The 21127-nt window shown below is 36.5% G+C and overlaps 1 protein-coding gene across 1 annotated transcript; it reads left to right on the plus strand.

Moving 5' to 3' along the window:
- The first annotated feature begins 1302 nt into the window (after nucleotides 1–1302).
- Nucleotides 1303–2454, plus strand: LOC125498608 (uncharacterized). Its single transcript, XM_048646843.1, has one exon. It carries the CDS (start codon nucleotides 1303–1305, stop codon nucleotides 2452–2454), a length of 1152 nt encoding a protein of 383 aa, XP_048502800.1.
- Nucleotides 2455–21127: the final 18673 nt, after the last annotated feature.

The following is a 21127-nucleotide window of genomic DNA, read 5'->3' on the forward strand; positions in this document are numbered from 1 at the left end:
TCTTAAAAGTTGAAACTGAAAGTGCAGCTTCTTTTACTCCTAAAAAATTAAAAATGGAATGAAATTACTATTCCTAAACAATTTTTAATTCATTATGATCCTCCTCCTAGAAATATTACTCAAAAGAAAATTGATCAAATTATCGAAGAACGTGATGGTCAAGTAATAATAAAGTTAGGTACTAATTTTGAAAAGGCTAGACCATCAACCTCTTACGAAAATGCTCGACCTTCATATGATGAAAATTCATATAATAATCCTCAAATGTCTGCTTCTAAAAATTTACATTTTGAAGAACTTCAAAATTTTGCTATAAAAACCCAATATCTGAACCAATAGGAGAATCTTCTACTAATTCCAATTCACCTACTTCTTCGGCCATGAAACCACCTACCTTTTCCTCTATTAATGTTATTAAAAAAGAATTTCAAATAGACTTAGAATATATTCATAATGATTTTTATTCAAAACAAAATAATGATAAAAAAGATTGGTTCTTTGGATGTTTTGATCAAATTGCTAGAAATCATGTCAGACTAGAATGGATTTCTAATATGAAAAAAATAGAAATTAATATTCCTTTTTTCACCTGGTTTTCAACATATACCATAAAAAATAATATATTTTATCCTTTCAATAAAAATCAAATAAACATGACAAGTAGTTTAATTCAAAGTTGGACTTTAAAAGATGGAAGTATAATTAAATCTATTCATCCTCCGTTAACCGAAACTCAAGTTAATAATAATGAATGATTTTTTGTTATGGCTCCTTTTTAACGAGGTAGAGAAGATGACAACTCCTCCTCTGCTAGTTTAGGTGACATAAAAAAAATTTATCACCAAAATAATTATTCAAACCAACTTCTCACTACCATTCAAAACAAATAGAAATACTATCTATGCAACTAGAGTAAAAAAAATCTCCTGATATTGATGACATTACATCTAAACTAGGAACATTATCTATAAATAAAAAGGAAACAAAATTTCCCTTCGACATAACTGCTCCGCATATTAATACTTCAAGTATTCCTATATATCGTCAAAAATCTCTTAATTTACCTTAAAAAAAAACTCCTTTAATTAGTAAGATTGAAGAAAAAATTCTAACTTTTCATAGAAGAGGAAAAAAAAAAGCTCTGGTGGCGTAGGATAAGGTGCTTTGTCTATCGTGCGCCCTAAGCTTTATGGGCCGGAAAAGAAGACTGTGACGTCGGGGAATGGCTCTCCGTCACCGGAAACGTCAGCTAGTAACACTTCCAGCCCTATTGGTGGACCTACCTGAAGTGAGAAGGCACAAATGAATGGAACAGTAACTGAAGTGAGACTAGAGGAATCAAGGGACCCGATTGTAAACCCGGTTAGTAAATCATCTCCTGCTCAGCTTGTGGTTGATGCAAGTCAAAAATGGAAGGGATTCACAGGGCAAAGCCGTATGGGCGAGAAAGGTATGGGGTTAAGTTTTATTGCTCCTGTTGTTGTTGATGGTAAACCCACTGCTAAGTTAGATAAAAAAGCGATTGATATGTTAAGTGAACAATGGGCGAATGCTTTAATCATGTATGTTGTTGGCCAAAATCCCACTATTAATGCTATGAATGCTTATTTGAAATCTCAATGGAGTTTGAGTTTAGAACCGACAGTATATAAACATGAAGCAGGGTATTTCATAGCCAAGTTTTGTAGTCAGGAGGATAGAGACTCTATCATTTATGCTGGGCCACACTTGTTTTATGGCAAACCTTTGATTGTTAAACAATGGACTGCGAGTTTTGATTTTCACAAAGAAGTGTTGAAGGTGATTCCAATATGGGTTAGGCTGCCTAACTTACCTCTTAATTGCTGGAGTGATGATTCATTAAGCAGAATAGGGAGTTTACTGGGGGTGCCTATTTATGCAGATGAATGTACTACTAAAATCTTTAGAGTATCTTTTGCCCGGATTCTAGTAGAGATGGATGTTACGAAGGAGATTCCTAAAGTTCTGACTATAGAAGACCCTAGTGGTAAGGTGTTTTCTCAACAAGTTATCTATGACTGGCTTCCTGCTTATTGCAATAAATGTCAGGTTATTGGCCACAACTGTGCTCACAGTTTGGCAAAGAAGTCTGTGAAGGAAGTGCTAAAATGGGTTCCTAAGAGTACAGCTCCTGCTGTTGAAGTAAATCCTCCTGCTCCTAGTGTTGAGGTCACTGATAATATTGGTGCTCCTCCTTTAGTAGTAGATCCCAGTTCTACTGGTGAACCTACTAAGGAAGTAGAGTTAAGTATTACAGAGACTACTCCAGTCAACACTCCTATCCAAGGAGGAGAGGAAGAGGAACCTTGGAAAGTTGTTACTAGAAAGTCCAAAGGTAAGCAAGTCTCTTTTCAGTCAGCTAGAGTGTGTTCCTTTTCTCAAGAGCCAGGTAGACCTGGAGGTGCTAGGGGACCTAATCCCTATTTGTCTTGATGAAGATGGTTGCTTGGAATGTCAGAGGTCTAAATGACCCTATTAAAATAAAAGAAACAAGGGTGTTTCTGCAACAGCATGGTGTGGCATTTTGTTCTCTCTTTGAGACTAGAGTGAGGGATCATAAAGCTTCTAATGTTCAGAATAAGCTTGGTAATGCTTGGAGCTGGGAGGATAACTATGGTTTTTCTCCTAGGGGTAGGATTTGGATTGGTTGGAAGCCAGGTGTGGTTTCAGTTACTGTAGTAAGGAAGACTAAACAATGTGTAAGGGTTCAGATTGCAAGTTTGGAACAGAATCATGGTTTCACTCTAATTGTTGTGTATGGTTTACATACAATTGCAGATAGAAGGCAGCTATGGGTGGATTTGAGGGAGATGGTGGACAATGCTGATTTTCCCTATCTTATTATAGGTGACTTCAATGCAGTGTCTCAGGATTCTGATAGAATTAATGGGAACCTTGTTAGTACGGCTGAAACAGTGGACTTCTCAGACTTTCTTATGGAGGATGGAGTGCTGGAAGCTCCTTGTTCAGGAGCTTACTACTCTTGGAATAATAAAGGTGAAGGGGAAGCTAGAATTTCTAGCAGGATAGATAGAGCTCCTATAAATGATATGTTATTACATAAGTTCCCTGATATCAAGGTGGAGTATCTTGCTGAAGGAATTTCAGATCACACTCCTCTGTTGGTCTCTTTCTATGCTATGCAGGAGGGAGGTGGAAGACCTTATAGATTCAACAATGTGTTGGTTGAGGATATTAATTTCATAGACAATGTGAGAGAGGATTGGGATTCTACAGGAGATTGTCATAAACTTAAGAGTGTGTGGAAGAAATTAAAAGCAGTAAAAGAGGCCTTGAAAAGGCTTCATAGCACACATTACTCTCAGGCTCATCTAAAAGTTGAGAAGCTCAGAACTCAACTTGAGAATGTGCAAACAAGAATGGCTAGCAGTGGTGATGGGGATCTTCATCAGGAGGAGAAGGACATAGTGAATCAACTGAGACATTGGTCAGCTATTGAAGATAGCATTTTGAGGCAAAAAGCTAGAATTAGATGGCTTACTATGGCTGATGCTAATACCAGATTCTTCTTTAATGCTGTTAAAGTAAGAAAAGCAAGGAATAATATTACTATGTTACAAACTGCTGCTGGAGGATTGGTGAATACAAGGGATAAGATTCAGGATGAACTTGTTGGGTTTTATACCAAGCTCATGGGCACTAGAGCTGAGTCTCTTCCTAGTATTGATCTGCACACAATTAGAACTGGTAGGCAGTTGAGCTATGAAGCTAGAACTGCTCTTACCCAGCCAGTGACTCATGCTGAAATTGATCATGCTCTCTTCTCAATGGATGATAGTAAAGCACCTGGACTTGATGGATTCAATGCTTTGTTTTTTAAGAGGAGCTGGGAGATTATCAAGAGTGATGTTTATTTGGGCATTGAAGAATTTTTTCACACTTCCTTTATTCACCACCCTATTAACATCACAGCTATCACCCTGGTGCCTAAGATAGCTAATGCTATTCAAGCAAAAGATTTCAGACCTATTGCTTGCTGCTCAGTGCTTTATAAGATCATAGCTAAAATCCTTACACTCAGATTACACTCAGTTATCAGTGAAGTGGTGAATCCTTCACAAGCTGGTTTTATTCCAGAAAGAGCTATAAATGATAACATCTTGCTAGCTACTGAGTTAATCAAAGGCTATACTAGAAGGCATGTTTCACCTAGATGTGTTATCAAAGTGGACATAAAAAAAGCATATGACTCTGTGGAGTGGCATTTTCTAAAGCAGGTGTTGATGGAACTCATCTTTCCTAGTGATTTTATGAGATGGATTATGGGGTGTGTGAAAGGTGTCTCTTACTCTATACTTCTTAATGGGATCCATGCTCCTCCTTTTCAAGCCAAGAAGGGGCTTAGGCACGGGGACCCTCTCTCCCCTTTCCTTTTTGCAATTTGTATGGAGTACCTCAGCAAGATGTCTTGGTGAACTGAAAGACAACCCTGATTTCAATTTTCACCCTAAGTGTGAAAGACTATCTCTTACACATCTCATGTTTGCTGATGATTTATTGCTTTTCTCAAGAGCTGATGTTAGCTCAGTCACCAAGATTATGGCAGCATTTAGCAAATTCTCTCAAGCCTCAGGTTTGGAAGCTAGCTTGGAAAAAAGCAACATATATCTTGCTGGGGTTGATACTCATGAGGCTGCTCTTCTAGCTGAAGCTGTGCAACTTCCTATTGGAGATCTTCCTTTCAGATATTTGGGGGTGCCACTGTCTTCAAAAAAGTTGAATTATTCCCAATGCAAAATCTTGATTGATAAGATTACAGAGAGAGCTCAAGGGTGGGTTGCTAAAACTCTATCCTATGCTGGTAGGTTGCAGTTAGTGAGGAGTGTTTTGAGCTCAATGCAACACTATTGGGCTCAGATTTTCCCACTTTCTAAGAAGATTATCGGGGCTGTTGAAGCAGTGTGCAGGAAGTTCTTATGGACAGGTAAAACATTGGATTCTAAAAAAGCTCCAATTGCTTGGGATCAATTTTACAAGCCTAAGTTAGCAGGGGGATGGAATCTAGTAAACATGGAGATTTGGAATAAAGCTGCAATCTTAAAGTTATTATGGGCTATTTCTTTTAAAGCAGATAAGCTTTGGGTGCAATGGATTAATGCTTATTATATGAGAAGGATGGGTGTGTATTCTATAGCTCTTAAGAGCAACATGTCATGGCAGTTGAAAAAGATCGTTGAGTCAAGAGATCTCTTACAAACTGTGGGAGGGTGGAATGCAGTTATGCATAATGGGAAGTATTGTATTAAAAAGGCTTATAAATTGTTGTTAGGTACTTTTGAGAAAGTACAATGGAGAAGATTGGTGTGTAACAACACTGCTAGCCCCAAGAGCAAGTTTCTGCTTTGGATGGTGTTACAAAATAGAGTGGCTACTGCAGACAGGTTGAGCAAATGGGGGATCCCTTGCTCAGTTACTTGTACAATGTGTAATGCTGCTGCTGAATCTGTTCAACATTTATTCTTCCAATGTGGCTATTCTATGGCAGTATGGCAGGAAATTCATGCAAAACTCAGATGGCAGTATCAGAATATCCCATTCCATGAAGAGCTCCAAAAAGCTACAAGGAGAGCTCATAGTAGCAGCAGACATAGCAAAATATATACAAAGCTACTAACTGAGACAATCTATGGTATTTGGCTTCAAAGGAATAACAAGATTTTCAATAACAATCTTGTTCCTCCTTCTGTCCTAGTTAAAGAAATTATGTTTAGAACTGCTTGTAATTGTTCTAAGGAAGAAAGAATGTTGCTGTTGTATTAGCTTGGTGGAGTATGTCTCCTTTTGTTGCCTATTGGCAGGTGTTGCCTAGGCTTTGATAATTCTTGTAACTCTTTTTTTTGGTTATCAATAACAACTTTGAATTGCCAAAAAAAAAAAAAAAAGATTGAAGAAAAATTATCTAACCTAAGTACTTCCAAGTCAACTAATTATATTAATGTTTTTGATAAATATAGTTCAAGTAAACCAATCAATTCAGATGAAGAAGAAAATGAAATCAATAAAATAAATAATAGTTCTTGGAAAAATGTCTCTAGTAGAAATTATTATACTAGACCTACTCCACCATATATTCAATATGAAGAAAGACATAAATTCAGATACTCACAATATGATGGAACTGCAATTTATGAATGGAATATTGATGGAAAATCAGAATATGAAATATTAAATGTTCTTTCCGAAATGACTATGGCCATAACTACTTATAGGTCAAGGAATTGTCAAGAATATACCATTATAAATTTTCTCACAACTGGTTTTACTGGTCAATTAAGAAATTGGTGGGACAATAGTATATGGAAACTAAAGTTCAAATTTTTTAACCACGTCAAAATAGAAAATGAACAGCAAGTCTTAGATGGAAGCTCAATTCTTATTAATATGATTGCTATGCATTTTATTGGTAATCCAAAGGAAGAAATGTCAATAAACCAAGTAGTCCTTACTAATCTTAGGTATCCTACACTAGATGATTATCGCTGGTATAAAGATGTATTCCTTAGTAATATTTTTAGACGGGGTGATTGCAATCAATCTTTTAGGAAACAAAAGGTTTATATCTGGTCTTCCATCCTTATTTTCTTAAAGAATATTCTTAAAATTAAGAGAAAGTGAGGGTCAAGATGAAATTTCGTATGATAGTATGACTTATGGACAAATATTTTCCTTTGTTAAAAAAGAAGCAATTGCTTTGTGTCAAGAATTAGCAATTCAAAGTAAATATTCATCTGAAAAAAGAGAAAGACGTAGAGAATTAGGAAGTTTTTGTGCTGCATTTGGTTACCCAAAATTCAACCTCCCTCTGCTATCAATAAAAGAGATATAGGGAAAATTTTCGACCAACTAGAAAAATTATTAATAATGACCCATACTATAAAAAGTCCTTTAAGGCACCCACCAGAATACCAAAGAAAATTATAGATTCCAAAAGACCGATTTATTGCTATAAATGTGGACGAGTAGGTCATAAGGCTAACGAATGTAACTTAAAACAAAACATTAATGAATTATGTGAGCACGATCCAGACCTTCAACAAAAAAATTTAGCCTTATATTCACTAGAAACTTCCTCAGAACATAGCCTTACTGACCATAGCGAAGATAATCTACTTCAAATAAAATCAGATAATGAGTCAACCTCTTGTTGTTCAAAAGGATCATCCCCGTTTTTCTTTTGAGAGGCAAGAAAGAACTATATTAGCACTCATACAAAACATATTACATCAAGCAAGCTAAGAATAAACTTAGCTGCACCCCAACAGAGGAAAAAAACCTCCAAACAACAAACTACAACAAGTCAAACCACCTATGCTCCCTAGGGGTCATATTCTTATACACTTGATTGATTCTATGTTTCACATTGAACTTAAGCTGCTGCACAGCAGATTGGATCGAAGGAACTTTGTTGTTCCATAGTGCATCATTCCTAGCTCTCCACACCTGGAATACAAGAGCAACCAATGATGTCATGATGACTTTCCTATGAAAACTTCCAGTCCTGTGGCTCCTAAGCAGTCATGTCATCTGTTGATATAAATTGAAATCATGCCTTCTGACTCCAAGCCATAGGTGAAGCTGAACCAAGCATCTCCTACTAAAACCACACTCAAAGAACAGATGTTCATGAGTCTCCCTATCAACACCACACAAGAAGCAGTCTGTACACTCAATGATGCCCATCTTGGCTAGTCTTTCCCTAGTCATCAGGCGTTGCTTCAAAGCAAGCCATAGTATAAACCTATGCTTTGGAATAGATAACCTATTCCAAATGCCCTTGCTATATCTCCAGTTTTGCCCCATAGGAAGTAAAGCCTTGTAGGTCTTTGCAATACTGAAATGATTTGCATCATTTAAAGCAATTTGAGGCCACAACTGGTCCTTCACATGGCAAATACATTTCCATACCCAACTGGCAGTAGTTGGTGGTTTGTAGTCTTCCCAGTTTGCTTCTTTTATGTACACAGCATGAACCCATCTTACCCATAAATTATCCTTCTTGTGTGAGATAGCCCAAACATGCTTAGCCACAGCAGCTTGATTCCAAAGGAGAAGGCTTCTAATCCCCAGACCTCCATGTGATTTAGATGTGCATATTGTATCCCATGCAACATAACCTAGGTTGTTGCTATCATATGAACCATGCCATAAGTAATTCCTGCAGATGGAATTAATTGTATGGAGAACAGTTTTAGGGAGTATAAACAATTGAGTCCAGTACACACAAATTGACATCAAGACAGAGTTGACCAGTTGGAGCGTTCCATTGTATGACAGGTTCCTGCTACTCCATAACTTCACCCTCATACACATCCTATCAATGAGAGCCTCACAACCATTTACCTTCAATTTCACTAGTAGAATAAACGCTTATTGTTGCGGTCAAAAAGTGACATATTGCGGTGGTTTTCGCCGCGCAACAATTAAGGGGGCAGCAATAGGTAATTAAAATATTGCTGCGGTTATAAACCGCAGCAATAGGTAATTAAATTATTGTTGCGGTTATAAACCGCAGCAATATTTCAACATATTGCTGTGGTTTTGGGTAAAAACCGCAGCAATATATTTATTTTATATTAGCAAAATTGAGTATATTGCTGCTTTTTTAACCAAAACCGCAGCAATAGGTAGCGGGTAGGTCAATTTTTTTTTTTTTTTTTTTGCATTTTTCCATTGAATTCGAAAGATGAACAAAATTCAAAAAAATAGCAAAATACTCATAAACTTTCAACAAAATCTAACTACAAACATAAAAATTGAAAATAAATGAAGACAAATACATCAACATTGATTCTAACACATAAACAAAAAATAAAAAGATAAACTTATATTACATCTAAAAAAAAAGGAAAAAAACAGATCTGGAATAACTTAAAAAAAGTGAAAAAAACAGATGAAATAATTAAAAAAACGAACAAATAAACAAATATGTAATAATTGTAAAACGAAAAAAAAATCAGAAAAACAAACAAAATGAAAAGAAAATCTTCAAGACTTAATTCTTCGAGCCTTCGATCTTCGACAAAGAACTCGAGTCTTCGACAAATAAACAAATATCTTTGAGTCTTCGATCTTCGAGACGCCGACGAAGAACTCGAGATGCCGACGAAGAACTCGAGACGCCGACGAAGAACAGCCGACGAAGAATCATAAAACGAGCCGACGAAGAACAACGAGTTTCAGATCTGACGATGAGCGACGATGGAGGGCTGACGACGATGCTTTGCGAGAAGATGAACGGCGCTGACGATTTGCTGTCATGAACGACGCTGACGATGAACGGCGTCGACGAAAAGAGAAGGCCGACGACGAGAGACGGGCCGAGGTTCGAGGAAGAGAGGTCTGGTCAGGTTGAGAGGAAGAGAGATCCGGTCAGGTTGAGAGGAAGAGAGAGAGAGAGACAGGATGAGAGTAGAAATGGCGTATGGTTATGTAGAAGTGAGAAAGAAAAGCCCTAACTTATGATAGGTAGGTTTTATATTTTTAAAAAAAAAATTTTAAAGATATTGCTGCGGTTTCTTTTAAAAACCGCAGCAATATATTAAAGTTTAACTTTTTAATATATTGCTGCGGTTTTTGAAAAAAACCGCAGCAATATATCTGGTTAAATAATCAACCTTTTTTTAAAAAAATTTCTGTTGATGACATATTGTTGCGGTTTTCACCGCAGCAATTAGCATTTTATATTTTTCCTTTTCTTTTTACGTGATATATTGCTGCGTATGGGTAAAACCGCGACAATATCACCGCAGCAATTAGCATTTATTCTACTAGTGTTTCTTGGTGCTCATAGGTACACCAAGGTACCTAAATGGGAGAGCACCCATTCTAAAGCCAGTCATTTGTTGAATTCTACTTACCTCAGGCTCTGCCAATCCAGTCAGGTACATTTCAGATTTTTCAGGGCTCAGATGAAGACCAGATGTCTCAGGAAACATCTTCAAAGCACTAATCAGCATGCATATAGAGTTGTAATCCCCTTTTGAGAACAAAAGTAAATCATCAGCAAAAATCAGATGATTCAACTTCAAATGTTTGCATCTTGAATGAAATTTGAAGCCAAGAAGAGTGCACACTTTAGAGAGTATTCTGGAGCAATACTCCATGCAAAGGGTAAAGAGCAAGGGGGAGAGGGGGTCCCCTTGTCTTAGGCCTCTTTTAGGATAGATTATCTCACTGGGGCTGTCATTTATCATCAATGTATATGAAGGAGTAGTCACACACATCATGATTAGTTTTACAAAGGAAGCAGGGAATTGAAGCCCAACCAGCATTTCTTCTACAAATGACCACTCAACAGTGTCACAGGCTTTTTTAATATCTAGTTTCATCATGCAGCAAGGTTGTTTCTGAGAAGGCCTATACATCTTCACCAGGTCTTGGCATAATAAGACATTATGCATGATATTCCTCCCAGTGACAGAGGAACCTTGTGTAGGGCTTATTACATCAGGCATCACAGTGTTTAGCTTAGCACATATGAGCTTTGACAAACATTTGTATATGGTAAAGCAACAGGCAATAAGCCTGAATTCACTCACTGCATTTGGGATTTTCACCTTAGGAACTAGAGTGAGTGTAGTTAGATTAAGCTCCCTAACTATCAGTCCAGTTCTCAGTTCCCCCAGTATAGCTTGACTAATATCATTCCCAACAGTCTCCTAAGCAGCCTTGAAAAATGCACTACTATATCCATCCAACCCTGGTGCCTTGTTGCTTGGAATGCTGAACATAATCTTCCTTACATCTACTGCATTGTAGTTGAAACCCAAGCTAGTACAATGATCAATGGTTAATGAGGGTCCATATTGTAAAATACCAGGTAGTACAGCATTCTTGGAAGGCATACAAGTACCAAGCAGTTGTTGATAAAACTCCAGGAATGCATCCACAATGGAACCAGGGGTATCTCTCCATTGTCCATCCATAGATTGAATGGCTTTAATAGAGTTTCTCTTCTGCCTAGCTTTAATGCTATTATAAAAAGTTCTGGAGTTTTCATCCCCCTCTTTTTACCAATGGAGCTTTGCTTTCTGTTGCAATGCAGAGTGGAGGTCTCTCCAAGCAATCTGATACACTACCTGAGCCTCTTTCTCTAATTGAGCAGATCTGCAATCACCAGGATTAGAGTGTAGCTCTTTTTGTGCAGCTAGTAATCTCTCCTTTGCAACTTGTTCAGCCTCCTGTAAATCACCCTGGCCTCTTTAATCGAGGACTTTAAGATCCCTTTTCAAAAGTTTCAACTTCTTTAGCACCTGAAAAGAAGGAACTCCATATACAGGTCTTCTCCACCCTTCAGATACCACTTCACTGAAAAACTCATTAAAACACCAGTGATTGAAAAACCTAAAAGGTTTCTTGCCCTGCACCAAGGGACATGTCTTGATCAACATAGGACTATGATCAAACTCTCCTTCAGGCATAAAAAACACCTCAGCATCTTGAAATTCAGCATTCCATTCAAAGTTTGCCATAACTCTATCAATCTTGGACATAACTCTCTGGTCACCAGATTGTTTGTTATTCCAAGTATAGAATCTACCAGTAGCTTTGACATCCTCAAGCTTGCAACGAGTTACACATCTCCTCATAGGAATAATTTCAGAGTCTCTAATAATAGATCTAACTCTCTCATCTCCATTAAGTATAGAATTAAAGTCCCCTCCTATGCACCAGGCCTCAGTAGATTGAGTAGCTATCCCAGCTAAGTCAGACCATAACTTCTCTCTACCCAGGGCATCATTAAATCCATAGATGAATGTACATAAAAAAGTTTTTTTACTGTGGCAGGCAGTGATTCTATAATGTATCATTTGTGCAGAAACATATCTAATGTCCACAGTGAAAGACCCAGGTTGCCAGGCCAGGATAATCCTTCCACTGTCATTATGATGGTGATTTGTGAAAAAACACCACTTGGAGCTTTTACCTTGGTTTCCAAGAGGTTGAACAAATGAATATTGTGGAGATGGATCAATTCTCTCACTTTAACTTGCTTAGCAGGGCTGTTCAGACCTCTTACATTCCAAATCAAAACATTATCTATGACTAGTAGGGGACTCCCTCCCCTCATCACTAGCCTCACCCTTGTCAGTGTGCACAGGCACACTCTCACCTACAGGCATTACACCTCCATCATCATCCTCAGAGAGCAACTTAGAGAAAGCATTAGTAGTCTTATATCACCTGCCCTTCTTTAGTCCCGTGACCAGGACTAGCTTGTTTCTTTGTAGGTACCAATTGAAATCCATCAGCATCAATGTAGGTAGTAGGATTTCCATCAGCCTTATGAGCCCTATTTTCCCCTGGATTTGTCTTTCCCTTAGGGGCCCATTTCTTAGCCTGAGTAGCTCTACAATTCTCCACTACATGTCCATAATTCTTACATTTTGAACACGATAGTGGCCTCCATTCATATTCCACCCTTTGCTCCACTACAATCCCTTTTTCATTCTCAAAAAATACAGCATCCGGAAGATTTTGCTCAATCTGTATTTCAACTAGCACCCTAGCAAAGAGTAATTTATCCCTAAGTTTAGTAGCTTGATCCATTTTGATCAAAGGTCCAACTAATCCAGCAATTTTCTCCAAGCTTCGTTCACCCCAATATTTGAGGTCTAATTGTGGGAGTTTAATCCAAATAGGCATAGTTTTCAGGTTGTTCTTATTAATCTCAATGTCAGCAGTCCAGCGTTTCATAATCAGTGGTTTACCATCAAAAAATTAAGGTTCACCATCCATTACATTCTGCAAACTTGCAACACAATTAAATCTAACAATGAACAAGCCTTTTCCAATCACATCAATCTTATCTATCCCCTAGTTCTTCCAAATTCGATTAAAGAATCCTTCTATGATCTTTAATGGTGGATTCACCCCCAAAACGTAACAAATCATTGCAGAATTCCAATAATGAATTTCATCCTCAATATCATCTAGTTCAATTTTAGCACGTGATTGCGAATTACCTCCAGTAGGTGAAACAGGATTTGTTTCATCATCTCTCTGTTTTCCTTTGTTACCCATATTCGTCACCTCCGTATCCTTCAATAAGTTCAACCACATGTTCACCGGATTCTGGATTGCATCAGGCATATCATCATTCGGATTATCTTTGCCAATCTTCTGATCAATCATCTCATAAAATCAATGGAGTCAGAATCTCCCTTTTTTGAGGTTGTCTCCTGTCGCATCGATTTTGGCCTACCTGATTCCTCTAACTCTTTCCTCTTAGCTGAAGAATTTGTAGCCAGTTGACGGTGAGTTCGAGCCATAGCTCAAGCGCAAGCACCGCGAACCACAAACAATGGCGGGAAATGGGTCTTAAACTAGAGAGGTTCTAGTGAGAGAGAGAGAAAGAGTTTTTCTACTACACGATTTTTAGTTTTCATGTTCCATGTAATTTGTTTTTTTGGTCAGCCCCGTTTTGTAATAATATTTTATTCTCATAAAAATTACTTTTCATTAATCAAAATTAATTTTCATTCATATTTACTCATTTAATTATTTCAGATGCAGAAAACTCAACCATCTTCTAGCTAGTTCCAAAACCAAAAACTTATACCTCACACAAAAAAGAAGAATTCATACCCAATGTATTCAAGATTTACTCAAAAAACTTTCCCCACCACAAAAGACTTATCAATTAACCTCACTCCAACAGCCAAAACCCATGATTTACCTACAATACATAAAACAATTTCCAAGCTTTTCATATTTGAACTAATCATCCAAATATATCAGCTTCCAACCGATATGCAGGAAATCATCATCAACAAAGTAAAGCAATAAAACTTCAACACATGGTATATCAATTTTCTAACATCAGAAAAAATATCCCCCTATAGCATTTGGCGAACATGGGGACGGTCTATATTAATATTTTCAAATTACCAAACTGGACGATTCTTTCTATCCACAAGAGACATTCAAAAGAATGATCCATATTTTCAAACATGGAAATATGGCTTGGTAAGAAAATTTTACGAAGTACCAGAACCAGACACAAAATTTTTTCAAGAGTTCACAAAATTCCAGCAATATATATTTTCAACAGTATGTTCCCTTCAAAGGAAAAAATGGATTTATGGAGAAGTAATTTGCGCCAACATAGAAATGGTGAACGGCAAAATCAAACCAGCCCACTACTTCATACTTATTAATATAATAAAGTGTGATCTTTATTGCAAGGATCCCGCCGTCTTACATCCAACTCAAGCAAGAGCATATGGGTTTTTCTACATCATCCGCAAAATTGAAGAATTAATCCCAAAAAACGACAAAGACCCCGTTACTTTTATCCATTGCGGAAATATAATAGTTGTTTTTCCTACATGGCTACAAGAGTATTTTATTACTGGTGTTAACCACTCTTAACCACTAACTCCATACTTATCTCAACTCAGAGCTGGCAAATTTCTCTCTCAAGAAGGCAAAATACTCTTGTTCAAATTATTAGAAAATGTCCGTAGGTAGGATCTTCTTGGCAAAAGTTAGGACATTAAAAATTAAAAGATCCCGCTAAGTGAATATCACTTAGACAAAAATAAGGGACATGTTGACTTCTAAGGGAACACTATAAGAGGGGGGGTGAATTATAGTGTGACTAATATACGTTATTTTTGCGGAATTATAAAACAACGAAAGGAACAAGAGAAATACACAAGAGATTTTAGCGAGGAAAAACTTCCTAGGCCTAATAGGAAGAAACAACCTCGACCACAAGGGATTTTGACTCAATACTTTCCACTATAATAGGCCAAACGACTCTGTTTACAAACCTATTACTTTTCTCTCGAGCCACAACTTAAGTTACTAAACTCAAGTTCCCAACGACAGTTCCCACAACTGACGTTCCTCTCAAACTTCACTCGAAGTTCCTTTCTCTTTCTCTTTCTCTTTCTCTTTCTCTTGCTTCACTCAAAGCTTCTCACACTTACAATGAAACTCACTCAAGTTTCTTCCCTTTCTCTTGCTTCACTCAAAGCTTCTCACACTTACAATGAAACTCACTCAAGTTTCTTCCCTTTCTCTTGCTTTACTCAAAGCTTTTCTCAATACAGGATTTCACTCAAAATCCCCTTACCCCAAAAACCAAGATTACAAACATAAAAACAATAAGAGAATAAGTAGGAAATACGTAAGGAACACAAGAGTATATTGAAGGAATGACGGTACTGACTTTATCTTAGTTAAACCCAATTAAAACCGAAGTCAGACACACTATGGAAGGACTACTAAAGTTTGACACTTTATGTTAGAATAACTTAAAGTCCGACACATATTGGTGAGACTATAAAAGTCAGACACAAAATGTTCTAAGGTTTAGGCGCCTATTTATAACATAAGTAGTCATGAAATAACTTACCACTAATTAACCCACTAACTCCATGATATCCATAACTTAATTAATTAATTAGTTTTTATTTAACTTTACTTGAGAATTAAATAACCACTAACCCACTACTTAACTAAATAAGAGAAGCAGTAAAGTATAACGTGGTTTATAAAACTTGAAGCCTAATTAAACTAATTAAAATAAATTAAGGCTTTAATAAAATAATATAGCCCATTACTCCACAAACTAAAACACGTGTAGCAGTAAGCTTAAATGTGATATTAGTTTGCTTGGGGAGTAATTAAACCATATAAATTAATTAATTACTTGGGAAATAATAAACAAGCCCACTAAACCCACTAAAACAAATAAAACGTTTAATAGTAAAATATTACGTGGTTTTAGATACTTGGAGAATAATTAAACTATTTAAAAATAAATAATTTAAGAAAAAATATCTTTTTAAAATATTAAATAAAAACTGAAAATCAGATTTTATTTAAAAAGAAAATCTTTTCAAAAGATAAGATTTTACTTAGAATAAAAAGATAAGATTTTAAAATAAGATATTATCCTTTTCAAAATACAAAATCATTTTAAAATCTTTTCCTAACAAACTAATAACAAACTCCCTAAAATAGTGGATCTAGTCAAAACTAACCTAAAACTTCTAACTATCCTGTTGGGCGCACAAGTAATGTTAGGCGCACTACATAGGACGTTTTAGGTCTGTTCCCAACCTGTGTTCCCAAACTGTACCAACTTATGTTCCCAACATAGGAACAGAAACTGACATAACCTTTTTACCATTTAGACTCATTAAACCTAGGAACTTAACTAGAGACTCTAAACCTTCATTCCAACTTTATAACTCAAGTTTCCTTACCTTTCCGGATCTTGTTCCCTTTTTACATTTAGGAACTTAAATACAAACTCATGCATTCTAAGCTTCCTTCATGTTAGGATAGTTGTTCCTTTGAATATCTTCACTTCAATCTTCAAGTCAAGCCTCTTCACTTCAACCTTGATTGTAGTATTCTCTTTATCCATAGGAACAATGCACCTCGCACACCTTTCATAACAAGCATTCTCAATGCTATAGGCACAACCTTTTACAATGATTCTTGCACACATAAAACTCATAAACGTTGTTAGTTAAATTACTTTAGTTTGTCATCATCAAAACCATATTGGGTCAACAGGACATATTTTACTAACATTTTCATTGCAGGTACTCCTATGATGACTCATCAAATATCCAGTATATGACCTGACTATCTAATGAATTGTACATTCATCACCCAAAGGCGCAAAAGGACAATATCACAAGAAGACAAATGGATCATTCTCCAAAATATGCAAAAGAAGCCACGAGCATGCAAAATATGAGGTCACATGAATCCAAAGCTCCATTTAAGAAAAATCCAAAAATCAAAGTTATCAGCAAAAGAATAGTTACAAAGTTCAAGTTATCAGAACAACTTAAATGGAAAACTACTTCTGTTTACAAGCGGCAAAACTTATCAAATATATTTCACAAACAACCAAAAATCATATACTATAAATAGCCTATTTGTATCCTTGTAGAAATCAAGTGTGTTTTCTTCAGTACAAAATAGAGAGCAAATATTAGGAATCAGATACAAAAGCCTCTCGCTCAAAATTAGTTACTCAATCCTTGTGTCAGTTCATTCAAGTTCAATCAAAGTAAGTTATTATTCATATTTGTGTTTCTTTTTAATTGTTTTCAACATTTATTCGAACTATTCAAAACATCTGTTCAAATTTTTAAAACTGATTTCATTTACTTATTAATCCAATATTAATAAACGATATTTTCAAAATCAAAAATATATTTCAACACTTTTATTTTTGAAGTTTTTATAAAATTTTTAACGAGATTAATTACCTACCAGAAAGTCCCCCTTTCGCTATATAATTAATCTGAACTACAACCGAGACGGTCCTAAATTCGTCCAGTCTTGGGGTCAATCTTGGCTATATTAATACTATTGTCCCACCAATTTCTTAATTGACCAATAAAACCAGATGTGAGAAAATCTATAATGGTATGTTCTTGACAATTCTTGACCTATATTATTTTCAATACTCTATGAGGACTGAGGGCCTTATTTGGTAAGTTGATAATTTATACCTTTGAAAGGTAAGTTGGTTGTTGGCTAGGTTCAAAAAATAAGAAGGATTGAATTCAAGAAGGAATTAATCTTGGGTTATAAGTTGTATGATCACTTATTTAATAATAAGATAAAAAAAAGTTATGTATGTTTGATTATATTTTATCCGTGTTGCTTGTGTGTCATAACAAGTCATAAATGACAAATCATGTAAAGTGAAACTTGGATAGTAATAAGCTTTAGACAGGTGCACGTCTGAAGTTGGACAATCAAGAGTTGGGATAAATGGTGAGCAGGCCATAGCTTTTTGTGGGTTCAGATTGATCACCCTTCTTATTTTTAGTGCATTTTCAAACTACCTACGGCCTTGTCACTACCAGAGTATAGCTTTCTAGATTGTTGTTTGTCCAAGACATAAGGCTCACCTTTTAAGAAACTTACTGATGTACTTATTTGAGAGTGGGCCTCTTCTTATCTTGCTTTTATTCTATCTTGCTTGTGCATTTATTGTTTACCACCAATGTCTTGCAACAAATAACTAACTACTACCACCGTTCTTTTTTAGTTGCAACGTTTGACAAAGTGCACTATTCATGTTCTCTTATTTGACCACATTTATTGATTTATATGTTAAACAAAATATAGTCATGTGGGGTCTTGTTTGATTCGTTTCGATGTAAGCTTTCATAGTATCAAATTTTTATAATTTTTACTTACATACGATTAAAGATAAAACTATTTGAAATTGTACATTGGCAAGCGTGAAAGTCAAAACGTTGCAACTAAATAAAAACAGAGGTAGTATTTACATAGTAGGGAAATATACTATTTACAACTTTATGTTTTAAATTGTTGCTGAGAAAAAAGAAATCAACTAACAAGCATATTTGCTTGTAATACTGTGGTTATAACTTTTTTTGCAAAAAAAAAAACACCACTGAAAAAAAAACTACCTAATTTAGGAAACCTTTTTATTAGAATTAGAAGATTTCATGACCATATTTTTTACTAATACATATTTTAGCATGCCAAGTTATGCCAACATTTAGCTAAAAACGTTATGTCGCTTGATTGTTTACTAGCCTACAAGCCCTTCTACCAGGATAAGCCACAATCCTTGCACGCTAACAAACATGTGCTTACTGTTTATCTTTATTGCTAACCCACCTTACCTTAGATCTTGTAAAAGTGTTCTTTTCTTAAGTATAATTCACATAAAACCCGTGTTAGTTCTCATTTACGCTTATGCACGACTCTATGATGATAGGATGAAACCTGAAAAAAGGTACCTCGACAAGTTGACTTTTACAACAAAAGGTTACAAGGTTAAGATGAAGCTCAAGGCAAAATCGCGTACGCTTATTTCACCTCTAAAACAACCTTGCTACCAACAACTACTCTTTGAGGATGAAAAGGTAACTTTCTTATTATACATTTCATTTCCTTGTGTTTAGCCCACTTTTACAATAAACCACCTCACTAGACGACCCATGATAGTATCGATCACTAGAAGAAGTCCTATTTAGTCGTCTTCGCCAACAACAACAAAAAAATGTCTTCCACATGTTGTGCAATTCTGACAGTCTCTCGGTTAGCAATCCGGATGAAGTTAAAGATCTTATTCACCATCATTTCAAAGCACTATTAATGAATGTTCCCTCTCCGAAAATAACCCATAATAGTATCGGTCATGTTCTCCGTGAATTGCATTTCCCAACCGTCTATGCAAGTGATTGTGACATCCTACGTAGGCCTTTCTCCACCCAGGAAATTCGAGACTCTTTTTTCCCTCTTGCTCATGATAAGTCTCCAGGCCTAGATGGTTACAACGTGGAATTTTTTCAGAGTTACCGGCCAATTGTCGGCCCTTGCGTTACAGAGGCAATACAACGCTTTTTTACAACAGGTTTTTTACTAAAGGAATGGAATGCAACAGTACTAGTGCTTATACCAAAAGTAAAACTGCTGAAAGAGAACGAAAAGTCTACTTCCACGACTAATTGTGGACTTCCAAAACGCCTTTATTCCGGGAAGACATATGGAAGACAATATTCTTATTTTGCATGAGCTTTGCCATATCATCAATAAGCATCGTCGACAAAAATCTTCTTTCGCAAGTCTCTAATTGGACATGAATAAGGCATATGATTGGGTTAACTGATTATTTATGCAAAAAGTTCTTGCTGCAAATGGGTTTCCTTCTCATTGGATTACATTAATCAGGGAATGTATCTCAACAGTTTCTTATCGCCTCCTCATTCATGGCGTGGCTGCATCACCTTTCTATCCAACATGTGGTTTGCGACAGGGGGATCCGTTATCACCCTATCTCTTTTTATTTTTCATGGACATACTCACTCGTATGACTTCACATGCGACTGATATCAGGTTATTCCAAGGGATTCGTCTTCAGATGAGAGCTCCGTATATATCGCATCTCTTCTTTGCGGATGATGCCATGTTCTTTTATAAAGCAACACCTACCACATGCGGGGCTGTCTCTGCACTCATCAAAAGATTTTGTGACATCTCTGGTCAAGTCATAAATCTGCAAAAGTCCTTTGTGAAATTTAGTCCTAACACATCAAAGGAAGCTCAGCAGGAGTACAAGCAAATTCTGAGAATGGACACAACCACCTCACTAGGTACGTATCTAGGGATTCCAATCGATATTCAAGGTTCTAAAGTTCAACATTTTACACCATTGTTAGACAAAATATCAACAACAATTAGCAAGTGGCATCATACTAACCTCTCTGAATCGGCCAAGATCATCATTATCAATGCCATTCTAGCTGGTCAACTAATCCATTTTCTGTCAATCTTTCAAATTCCCGCTACAATCACAAACAAATTACACAGTTTGTTTGCCATGTTCCTATGGAAGGATCGTCATGGCAAGGGAATTCATTGGAAAAAGAAATGTGTCATTCAACGGCCGAAATACTTGGGTGGCCTCGGTGTTCGTAATGTGGCTATTCTCAGTGTTGCTATTCTAATGAAGAAAATTTGGCAAATCAAAAGAAACCCCCACCTTCTGCTTTCAAATGTTTTCCACAGTTCCCGCCTCCCCTGCCACCCACATTTACTTAGCAATCGCCAATTATCCTAGGGGCATCGGAGTCTTCTGGTGGCCGAAAACCTACTAAACAAGCACTGTCATTGGAAAGTGGGTGATGGATGGAATATCAACGTTACAAATAAGAATTGGTTGGGCAGCCACGGGCCTATAATTCGAGACAGTACAACTTTGGCCAAGTTAATATTCAGGTCGCACAGTTGCTTCTTCCACACAAGTAAGGATGGGATCATCGGAAAATCACATCTATGTGTGTTCCAGCCACAGCGAGGCGTATTAAAAGTATCGAACTACATTTCGACCCGCAAGTCCAAGATCTTATTTATTGGCCGTGCACGAAATCAGGAGAGTATACAACTAAATCTGGTTACGATTTACTACTACACCAGCAACATGAAATCTGTAGCATGACCTCTCCCCTTGATACGAAGTTTTTTCGTATCCTTTGGAGATTGAACATCATGCCTAAATGGACTCTTTTTATGGAAGCTCTAGCACAATGGCTTAGCCACCACTTCCAATCTACATAAAAGGGGT

This window comes from Beta vulgaris, chromosome 6 (assembly GCF_026745355.1).
Source record: "Beta vulgaris subsp. vulgaris cultivar EL10 chromosome 6, EL10.2, whole genome shotgun sequence".
Classification (NCBI taxonomy): domain Eukaryota; kingdom Viridiplantae; phylum Streptophyta; class Magnoliopsida; order Caryophyllales; family Amaranthaceae; genus Beta; species Beta vulgaris.